The 11484-nt window shown below is 43.7% G+C and overlaps 1 protein-coding gene across 2 annotated transcripts in view; it reads right to left on the bottom strand.

Moving 5' to 3' along the window:
* GSR (glutathione-disulfide reductase) overlaps positions 1–11484 on the bottom strand; it is a 67809-nt gene that overhangs the window by 1707 nt on the left and 54618 nt on the right. For both annotated transcript variants that reach the window (XM_032288289.1, XM_032288288.1), the window contains exons 9-12: positions 10448–10606; positions 5999–6110; positions 3645–3776; positions 2310–2443 (exon numbers count right to left, since the gene is read on the bottom strand). In XM_032288289.1, coding sequence (XP_032144180.1) covers positions 2310–2443; positions 3645–3776; positions 5999–6110; positions 10448–10606 — 537 coding nt within the window. The remainder of the gene's footprint in view (positions 1–2309; positions 2444–3644; positions 3777–5998; positions 6111–10447; positions 10607–11484) is intronic.

The raw sequence follows: 11484 nt of genomic DNA, 5'->3' as shown, positions 1-11484 counted from the left end.
CCCACTTTGGCCTCCCAAAGTGCTAGGATTACAGGAATAAGCCACTGTATCCAGCCTTTCCTTCCTTCTTTTCAGAATTAAAGCCCATTCATTATTCAGACAGCTCCATAGTTATATCTCTCTGACCAAGTTAAATTCTCCATCACATGACCTCTCAGTGGTAATATTTCCTCTTCATGATTCTATTATATTTTATATGATACTTAAATGCTATATTTTTGGGTGGTAGTAGATAATTACTGTCCATCTTTCCCAGCAGATTTTCATTTCTGGATAAAGGGGACCCTTCTTATTTCTGCTCCCCACTTCATCCCCATGGCTGAGCACAAAGCTGGGCATTTAAAAGGTGCTCAGTCCACACAGGCTAGTTAGCTGCGTGAATGATTATGAAGGGGTACTTGTTTCAAATCACATTCTCCAGTGAGGGTTCAAGATATTAAGAGCTATTAATGTTTACCTTCAGCAAATACTTTTAGAGTAAAATATTCCATTGGAAAGCAAGATTACAAAATATAAAATTTAGCCACAAAAGTAATTTGTTTAAAAACAAATTAGGCTGGGTGCAGTGGCTCACGCCTGTAATCCCAGTACTTTGGGAGGCTGAGCTACCAGGATTGCCTGAGTCTGGGAGTTCAAGACTAGCCTGGGCAATGTAGGGAGACCCCATCTCTACAAAAAATAAAAAGTTATCTGGGTGTGGTGGCTTGTGCCTATGGTCCCAGTTACTTGGGAGGCTGAGGTGGATCACTTGAACCTGGGAGGTCAACACAGCAGGGAGCTGAGATCATACCATTACACTCCAGCCTGGGCAACAGCAAAACCTTATCATTCTAAATAAATAAATAAAATAAAATAAGTAAAAATAAAAAGCAAATTAAAAATATACTTAATGCTACCGAACTGTATATGTAAAAATGGTTAAGATAGATTTTGCTTTGTGTTTTCTGCAGCAATTTTTTAAAAGTGTACCTCAATTAAAAAAAAAAAAAATGAAGTATTGTAAATGTATTAAACATGGCCAGATTTTTAGGTACTGTGATCCTTCTTTAAATTTATTTTATTTTTTGGAGATAGGGTCTGGCTCTGTCACCCAGACTGGGGTGCAGTGGTGCCATCTCGTTTCACTGTAACTTTGCCTTCCAGGCTCAAACCATCCTCCCACCTCAGCCTCCCGAGTAGCTGGAACTATAGGTATGCTCCACCATGCCTGGCTAACTTTTTGTTTTTGTTAGAGACGGAGTGCAGTGGAGCAATCTCGGCTCACTGCAACCTCCGCCTCCTGGTTCAAGTGATTCTCCTGCCTCAGCCTCCTGAGTAGCTGGGATTACTGGTGCCCGCCACCATGCCTGGCTAACTTTTGTATTTTTTGTAGGGATGGGGTGTCACCATGATGCACAAGCTGGTCTTGAACTCCTGGCTCGAGCAATCCACCCACCTCAGCCTCCCAAAGTGCTGGGATTACAGGCGTGAGGCATGGTGTCTGGCTGATGTTGTGATCTTAATTGAACTTATATGATGGCCGGACCTTCAGATGATTTCACTCCATGTTGTATTTCTTAGTCTTTAGAAGATTGTCAAGTAATGTTTATCAACTGAATGAATGATAACTGGTATGAAGAAATAACTAAGTAGGAGCCTTCATGATTCAATATCCAGAAATTGTAGGCCACTGAGGGACGTTCATGGCATCACCACGTCTGGCTAATTTTTATATTTTTAGTAGAGACAGTGTTTCACATGTTGCCCAGGCTACTCTTGAACTCCTGAGCTCAGGCAATCTGCCTGCCTTGGCCTCCAAAATGCTAGGATTACAGGTGCTAGGCACCACGCCAGGTCTTTTTCCTTTTTTTTTTTTGAGATGGAGTCTTGCTTTGTCACCCTCACTGCAACCTCTGCCTTCCAGGTTCAAGCAATTCCCCTGCCTCAGCCTCCTGAGTAACTGAGATTACAGGCGCCCACCACCACACCAAGCTAATTTTTATAGTTTTAGTAGAGTCAGGGTTTCACCATGTTGGTCAGGCTGGTCTCGAACTCCTGACCTCAGGTGGTCTGCCTGCCTTGGCCTCCCAACATCCTGGGATTTCAGGTGTAAGCTACCGCGCCCAGCCTCCTCATTTTTTAAAGTAAGTGGAACCTCCTAGATGAAATAGTATGAAGAATCCCAAAATATATGTAGGACAGATCAAAGTGGGCCTGTTCAGTTGAATTAGAAGGCTTAACTGCTTGGTCTCCCTCCTTTCTACCCCTACAAAAACTGCCCTCCCTGTCCACTTTGCAAAGCACTATTTAGTTTGCTCGATTTTCCTTACCTTTTCTTCCTCGTTAGCACAGACCATTTTCATCACACATTTTGTTTTCCTTTTGGTAACTGCGTGATACATCGGGGTAAAGCTGGTTGAATAGATCTTCACATTTTCTTTTCCATATTTATGAATGGCCTCATCTATAACGCAAATTAAAAGAAGCATCTATCAGAAAACTAAACAATTAGAATGAACTATTAAATAGGGAGAGGACCAGACATACATAATCTGAATCAAACCGCCAGGAAATATCAAATCATGCCAAAATAAGAGGCATTCTACAAAACAAATGTCAATGTCATATAAGATAAAAGAAGAGCTGAGGAATTTTGCCTCTAGATGAAAAGAAAAGCCAGGCACAGTGGCTCATGCCTGTAATCTCAGCACTTTGGGAGGCTGAGGCAGGTGAATCACTTGAGCCTGGAAGGCGGAGGTTGTAGTGAGCCAAGATCGCGCCACTGCACTCCAGCCTGGGTGACAGAGTGGTGGCATTTTGTCTCAAAAAAAAAAGAAAGAAAAGAAAAGAAAAAAGAAAGGAAAGAAAGGAAGAAAGGAAGAAAAGAAAGAAAAGAAAGGAAAGAAAAGAAAGAAAGAAAGAAAAGAAAGAAAGAAGGAAAGAAAGAAAGAAAGAAAATGATACTCTGTTTGTGTAAGGGCCAGTTCTTAGGAAAGCTATACATGTGTGTATGTGTGTGTATGTATAGAGTGAAAAATGAAAGAGCAAAAATATGAAGGTTAGAGACGAGGAATGCTTTGTACTATTTTTATAGCTTTTCTTTTTTTCCTTTTTTTTTTGAGACAGAGTTTTGCTCTGTCGCCAGGCACCAGGCTGGAGTGCAGTGGCACAATCTCGACTCACTGCAACCTCCGCCTCCTGGATTCAAGCAATTCTCCTGCCTCAGCCTCCCAAGTAGCTGGGACTACAGGTGCACGACACCACACCCAGCTAATTTTTGTATTTTTTTTTTAGTAGAGACGGGTTTTCACCATGTTGGCCAGGATGGTCTCGATCTCTTGGCCTCGTGATCCCCCCGCCTTGGCCTCCCAAAGTGCTGGGATTACAGGCGTGAGCCACCGTGCCAGCCAGCTTTTCTTTAAATTTAAAATTAGTTAAAATAAAAAAGCTAAAAAAAAGTTCAGAGATAGGGTGAAGGAAAGATACTGTCCTGTGAGAGTATTAGTAGTAGGGGAGAAAACCGGAAGTGTGATAAGAGAGTAACCAAAAAGCAATGTAAGTTGGGGCTGAGATAGATTTCATCAGCTGACAGAGACCTAATTTAAAGTTGGGGGTGGGGGGAAGAGGAAGGAAACCACAAATGTCCTTTGGTTTTAAATACCCACCTTCCGTGAGTCCCACTGTCCCAATAGGTGGGTGACTGAAGACCACAGTTGGGATGTTGTTGTAATCTAATTTGGAATCTTCCTTGTTTTCAAAAAGTCGATGGGCAAGTTTCCGGCCAGCAGCTATTGCAACTATGGAGATACTTTAAAATCAGTGTTTATCTTACTATCTATTTTAACATAGCAGAATTGTTCCACTAGCCATTTATCCATCTAGCTTAATGCCCTAGTTCTGACAGTTTCATGCCGTTGGTCATTACACGATCTAGATAGTTAAATATAATGAGGACATACCATGCTTCAGCAAACAACTCAAAATGACTGGCTTATGAGAATTCTACACATTCTATTACAGGTTGAGTATCCCTAAGCCAGAAATTCAAAATCCAAAATCCAAAATGTTTGAGCACCATGATGCCACAAGTGGAAAATTCCACTAGTCAAAACACAGACAAAACTATGTCTCATGTACACAATTATTTAAAATATCGTATAAAATTACTTTTAGGCTATGTGTATAAGGTGTATGTAAAACAAACGAATTCCATGTTTTGACTTGGGTCGAATCTACAAAATATCTCATTATGTATATGCAAATATTCCAAAATCTGAAATTAAAAACACTTCTGGTCTCAAGCATTTCAGATAAGGGATGCTTAGCCTGTCTGGTCCCACACCCAAAGACACACTCACAAGTTCTCACTTACCTGGCAGCTAATCTACTTAATGAAGATATTAGCTTTTTAATACAATATTTATGGAACAAACTATATTAGTATTGAGCATTTTTTTTTTTTTTTTTGAGACAAAGTCTCGCTCTGTTGCCCAGGCTGGAGTGTAATGGCATGATCTCGGCTCACTGCAACCTTGGCCTCCCAGGTTCAAGCGATTCTCCTGCCTTAGCCTCCTGAGTAGCTGGGATTACAGGTGTGCACCGGGTGTGGTGACACTGGCTAATTTTTGTACTGTTAGTAGAGATGGGGCTTCACCATGTTGGTCAGGCTGGTCTCAAACTCCTGACCTCAAGTGATCCACCCGCCTTGGCCTCCCAAAGTGTTGGGATTACAGGCGTGAATTGAGCATCTTTAGATCGATTTTATAACCTTATTTAACAGTAATTGCTTTTTTACTTAAAAGTTTATTCTTGGCAGGGTGTGGTGGCTCACACCTGTAATCCCAGCACTTTGCAGGGCCGAGGTTAGGAATTCAAAACCAGCCTGGCCAACATGATGAAACCCAATCTCTATTAGAAATACAAAAATTAGCCAGGCGTGGTAGTGTGTGCCTATAATCCCAGCTACTTGGGAGGCTGAGGCAGGACAATCACTTCAACTTGGGAAATGAAGGTTGCAGTGATCTGAGATTGTGCCACTGCACTCCCAAAGTGCTGGGATTACAGGTGTCAGCCACTGCTCCCAGAATCTTTTTTTTTTTTCATAGAGACAATGTCTCACTATGTTGCCCAGACTGGTCTCAAACTACTAGGCTCAAGCGATCCTCCCACCTTGGCCTCCCAAAGTGCTGGGAGCCACTGCACCATGCCCAGAGCAAGAACTTTCTAAAGGAGCTAAAAGGATTTGGGTTTGTGACTGGGGTAGGTTTCCATCTTGATATAAGGCACTGGGACGTGTTAGAATGACTGATGAGGTTCCATAAGGGTACAGACTGAAAGCAGATTGAATGACATCATTAATGGATAGAGATGGGATAGAGCTTGAAATGGTGCTTAGGAAGCAGGTAAGGTATGGGCTGAGGGAGAGAAGGAATGGCTGCATCAACACCAAACAGTCATACAAGAATGGGCATGGCGGTTCATGCCTGTAAGCCTAACATCCTGGGAGGCTGAGGCAGGCAGACTGCTTGAGCCTAAAACATGGTGAAACCCTGTCTCTATAAAAAGTACATGTGTGGTCCCAGCTACTTGGGAGTCTGAGGTGGGAGGACCACCTGAGCCCAGGAAGGTTGAAGCTGCAGTGAGCCCATGACGGTGCCAACACTCCAGCCTGGGTAATAGTGAGACCCTGTTTCAAAAAAAAAAAAAGAATGCCGATCTAAGTTTCTTCTGCCAAATGTCACTTCCTTCCACTGCCACCAAGCACAAATCTGCTCCTAACTTAGAGCTGTGAAAAGGGCAACTGACCATATTGTCTGCATGAAAATTTCAGTGTCTGATAAGCATTTTAAGTTTTTTATTCAGAAAATGTCAGGTATCTAATCAGTTTCTATTTCAATAAATTGTACCATTTTGACAACATAAAAACACTCATCCTTTTAGTTTTGCTTAAGCAGATTTGATGGTGAAGAGCTGGATTAACACACAGACCCTCCCTCACACAGAAGGAAAGAGAGTTTACCTGGAGTAAGAAGAGATTTTCCACATACATCCCCAACTGCATAGATGCCTTTTATGTTGGTATTCTGGAATTCATCTACTATGATATGACCCTTCTCATCGGTTTGAATACCCTGAAATTACAAAGACACCATGTAAACACTTGGTCCACCTACTAAAAGAGGTAGATCAAACCTCTGGATCTCCCTCCCTCATTTCACATGGGCACTGTACCAGAATCTCCGAAAAACCATGAGACTCAGCTGCGACACTGAAGGCATTTAAAGCTGGCAGGTTTCAGGCTGGGTACAGTGGGCTCACAGCCGTAATCCTTGCATTTGAGAGGCCGAGGTGGGAGGATACCTTGAGCCCAGGAGTTTGAGATCAGCTTGGGCAACATAGTGAGACTTTGCCTCTATCAAAAATTTAAATATTAGAACTTCCTTTTTTTTTTTTTTTTTTCCAAGACAAATTTTTGCTCTTATTACCCAGGCTGGGGTGCAATGGCACGATCTCAGCTCACTGCAACCTCTGCTTCCCGGGTTCAAGTGATTCTCCTGCCTCAGCTTCCCAAGTAGCTGGGACTACAGGCACGAACCACCACGCCTGGCTTAATTTTTGTATTTTCAGTAGAGACGGGGTTTTACCATGTTGGCCAAGCTGGTCTCAAACTCCTGATCTCAGGTGATCCACCCACCTTGGCCTCCAAAAGTGCTGGGATTTACAGGTGTGACCCACCGCACCTGGCCAGTTGTACTCTTAAGCTCTATGGCTACCTATGCAGTGAGCCAAGATGGCCCAACTGCACTCCAGCCTGGGTGACAGAGCAAGACTCCATCTCAAAAAAAAAAAAAAAAAAAAAAAGGTACAAGCTTTGGTACACACAGACCAAAATTCAAATCCCAGCTCTGTAACTTACCAGTTACTAGGCCTTATATAACCCCACCTGTTTATCAACAAATATTTGAGCTTCTATAACAAATGAGTTTAACTTCATCACTAAGAATACAATGGTAAGACAGACATTCTCCCTACACCATAGAGTTTACAGCCTAGTAAACTACCTAGTATCTCTGTGCTTATGGCTTCCTTATACCTTGCCTGTTGTTGGCAATATTATATTAGATTAGTAACATGTTGACAAGACCTAGAATATAGTAATCACTCAATTTGCATTATAAAAATATATCTTAATGTCAAATGAGGCTGAAGCTTTTTTTTTTTATTTGCCTCATTCTTCAAAAATTCAGCAAATATAGGCTGGGTCAGCAGCTCATGCCTGTAATCCCAGCACTTTGGAGAGCCAAGGTGGGAGGATCACTTGAGCCTAGGAGTTCAAGATCAGCCTGGGCAATACAGCGAGACATTGTCTCTACCAAAAATTTTTCTTAAATTAGTCAGCATCTTGCTACTTGGGAGACTAAGATAGAAGGATCACTTGAGCCCAGGAGTTTGAGGCTGTGAGGCCAGAGAGAGCCATGATGGCACCACTGTACTCTAACCGGGGTGACAGAGCAATACCCTGTCTCAAAAAGAAAAGAAAAGTTAGCAAATATAGTTGAAAACTGGATCTACCAGTGCTTATATTTGTACAATGGCAAACTATCTCTTGCGAGGTGAAAAGCTGCTGTTTTTTTTAATCTTTTTGAAGACAGAGTTTTGTTTGTGTCTCCCGGGCTGGAGTGCAATGGCACGATCTCGGCTCACTGCAACCTCCGCCTCCCGGGTGCAAGCAATTCTGCTGCCTCAGCTTCCCGAGTAGCTGGGATGACAGGCATGTGCCACCAAACCTGGCTCATTTTTGTATTATTAGTAGAGACGACATTTCACCATGCTGGCCAGGCTGGTCTTGAACTCCTGACCGCAGGTGATCCACCTGCCTTGGCCTCCCAAAGTGCTGGGATTACAGGCCTAAGCCACCATGCCTGGTCAACTAGTTTTACTAAATGTCATTAAACAAGATTACAGACAATCAAAACGTCTCCCTGAATATTTTATACATTAACGTGAGGAAAAATGACCTTTTACAGAAATGAAAAAAGAATCCACATTACAACAGAAATTAATATTAGAACATAAATCAAAATGGTATGCACTGCTCAAGAGGCTCTATGAAATACATACATCTCAGGCTCAGTGCAGGGGCTCACGCCTGTAGTCCCAGCACTTTGCAAAGCCAAGGTGAGATCACCTGAGGTCAGGAGTTCAAGACCAGCCTGGTCAACATGGCAAAACCCTGTCTCTACTAAAAAAATATAAAAATTAGCCGGGTGTGGTGGTGCATGCCTGTAATGCCAGCTACTTGGGAGGCTGAGGTAAGAGAATCGCTAGAACCTGGGAGGTGGAGGTTGTAGTGAGCCGAGATTGCAACACTGTACTCCAGCCTGGGTAACACAGCAAGACTCTATCTCAAAAAAAAAAAAAAAAAAAAAAAAAGTACACCTCAAACATAAAATATTCTATTATTACATAGAGTAGTACAGCATATCAGAAAAATCATCAACATTATCAACAGCAGGTAAACATTCAGTGTGTTCATAATGTAAGCTAGGGTCTCAGTTATAAATTACTTTGCATGCACGTTTTCATTTACTCTTCTCTATAACCCAGTAAAGCAGGAACTACTTTCTTTTCTTTTTTTTTTTTTTTTGAGACGGAGTTTCGCTCTTGTTACCCAGGCTGGAGTGCAGTGGCGCGATCTCGGCCCACCGCAACCTCCACCTCCTGGGTTCAGGCAATTCTCCTGCCTCAGCCTCCTGTGTAGCTGGGATTACAGGCACGTGCCACCATGCCCAGCTAATTTTTCGTAGTTTTAGTAGAGACGGGGTTTCACCATGTTGACCAGGATGGTCTCGATCTCTTGACCTCGTGATCCACCCGCCTTGGCCTCCCAAAGTGCTGGGATTACAGGCTTGAGCCACCGCGCCCGGCCCAGCAGGAACTACTTTCATTCCCATTGTGAATATGAAGCATTTGAAGCAGAGAAATTAAGCTGCTTGCTCAAAGCCATGCAACTGCTATGTCGTAGAACTAAGGTTCAAATTCGGGTCAAAGTCTGGGAACCTCACCCCAAGCCCCCACTCTAGATTTTACTTCAACATTTAAAAGAACAAGTAAGAATGTCAACTGTCCACGTATATAGACAGTACAGGTAGAGCCAAGAGAAACAGCTTCATCATCTGTTCCCATCCCTGGGTACAATGTACAGGACAGTGACCCACACAGCAATCTGAATTACCTACTACAGATGCTAAGAGATCAGCGTAGGACCTGAAAGAGACATTCACATGGCGAAAACGAAGTCTGTGAGAGGGAGGCCAGTAGGAAACTAGGTTAGAGGTGGCAGGCTGGCTGGGCATGGAGGCTCATGTTTATAATCCCAGCACTCTGGGAGGCCAAGGTGGAAGGATCACTTGAGGCTTGGAGTTCAAGTCCAGCCTGTGTAACATAGTGAGACTCCATCTTTACAAAAAACTTAAAAATTAGCCAGATGTGGTGGCACACTCCTATAGCTCCAGCTACTCAGGATGCTGAGGCAGAAGGATCAGTTGATCCCAGGAGTTCAAGGCTGCAGTGAGCTATGATCACACAACTGTACACTAGCCTGGGTGACAAAGCAAGACCTTGTCTCAAAAAAAAAAAAGAAGCCGGGCACTGTGGCTCATGCCTGTAATCCCAGCACTTTGGGAGGCTGAGGCGGGTGGATCACAAGGTCAAGAGATCAAGACCATCCTGGCCAACATGGTGAAACCCCATCTCTACTAAAAATACAAAAAAATTAGCTGGGTGTGGTGGCATACGCCTATGATCCCAGCTACCTGGGAGGCTGAGGCAAGAGAATTGCTTGAACCCGAGAGGCAAAGGTTGCAGTGAGCCGAGATCGTGCCACTGCACTCCAGCCTGGTGCCTGGTGACGGAGCGAGAATCTGTCTCAAAAAAAAAAAGAAAACAGAGAAGAAAAAGGTCAGGCGTGGTGGCACATGCCTACAGTCCCAGCACTTTGGGAGGCTGAGACAGGTGAAAGGCTTGAGCTGAGGAGACCAGCCTGGGCGGGCAACATGGTGAAACCTCATCTGCACAAAAATAAAACTAAAAAATTAGCTGGGTGTTGTGGCACACATGTAGTCCCACCTACTCCAGAGGCTGAGGTGGGAGGACCACTTGAGCCCAGTGAGTTGAGAGTACAGTGAGCTATGATCACAACACTCGGGTAACAGAGGAAGACCTTGTCTCGAAAACAAAAACAAAAACAAAAAACAAACAAAAAAAAAACTAGAAAAGAACGGATAAGGAAACTTTTTTTTAAATTTCAAAGGAAATAGTAATGAAATTTGATCACAAACTGGATACATGGAACAAAGAGACAAGAATCCAACAGAATCCACCCAAGTTTTGGGTGTGCAGGGGGAGAATAAAACCTTAAGACTCCTAGTAGATTCAAGAATGTTTTGGGCAGACCAAGCCAGCTTACCAGTTTGTTTAAACTCAGGCCCTTGGAATTTGGGTCCCGCCCAATGGCCCAGAGCAGGCAGTCAACATCTGAAATCGTGGTCATGATGGGTGGCCTACCAGGAACTGCAGTAACCAGGCTGACTTCCAAGCCGGATGAAGTCTTCTTAACCTCCTTGACCTATTGGGAAATAAAATTTATTACATGTGCGTTGGCTGAGGGCGGGCAGGGGAAGAAGGAAAGCAAATACGGAGGAAACTAGAATTTTTTTTTGAAATGAAGTTTTGCCCTTGTCACACAGGCTGGAGTGAAATGGCTCGATCTCTGATCACTACAATCTCTGCCTCCCGGGTTCAAGTGATTCTCCTGCCTCAGCCTCCCGAGTAGTTGGGGTTATAGGTGCCTGCTGCCATGCCCAGTTAATTTTTTTTGCATTTTTAGTAGGGACAGGGTTTCGCCATGTTGGCCAGGCTGGTCTTGAACTCCTGGCCTCAAGTGATCCACCTGCCTTGGCCTCTCAAAGTGTTGGGATTACAAGCATGAGCCATCATGCCCAGCTGGAAACCAGTTTTTAACATTAAAGAAAATCCCCTCTGAATCCTACATACAAACATAGACATATACTTTTACCCAAAGGCCACCAACATTAGAACTCCCTTAAGCCAAGCCTGTTCTCTGGGTTGACCCAAATCTTCCAGTCAGTGGCTGGGAATGTCAGCTCATGACACCAATGTAATGTTTCAGTTTAAAAACAAAGTATCTTAGGTTGGGCACAGTGGCTCACACCTGTAATCCCAGCTGGGAGGCTAAGGCAGGTGGATCATGAGGTCAGGAGTTCAAGACCAGCTTGACCAATATGGTGAAATCTTGTCTCTACTAAAAATACAAAAATTAGCAGGGCGTGGTGGCAGGCACCTGTAATCCCGGCTACTCAGGAGGTTGAGGCAGGAGAATTGCTTGAACCCAGGAGGCGGAGGTTGCAGTGAGCTGAGATCTTGCTACTGCACTCCAGCCTGGGTGACAGAACAAGACTCTGTCTCAAAACACACACACACACA

The sequence above is a fragment of the Sapajus apella genome, unplaced genomic scaffold (genome assembly GCF_009761245.1).
Source record: "Sapajus apella isolate SASKATOON/1434 unplaced genomic scaffold, GSC_monkey_1.0 scaffold21, whole genome shotgun sequence".
In the NCBI taxonomy this organism is placed as follows: domain Eukaryota; kingdom Metazoa; phylum Chordata; class Mammalia; order Primates; family Cebidae; genus Sapajus; species Sapajus apella.
Note: the sequence above shows the minus strand (reverse complement) of the source record. Positions and strands in the feature narration are given on the sequence as shown.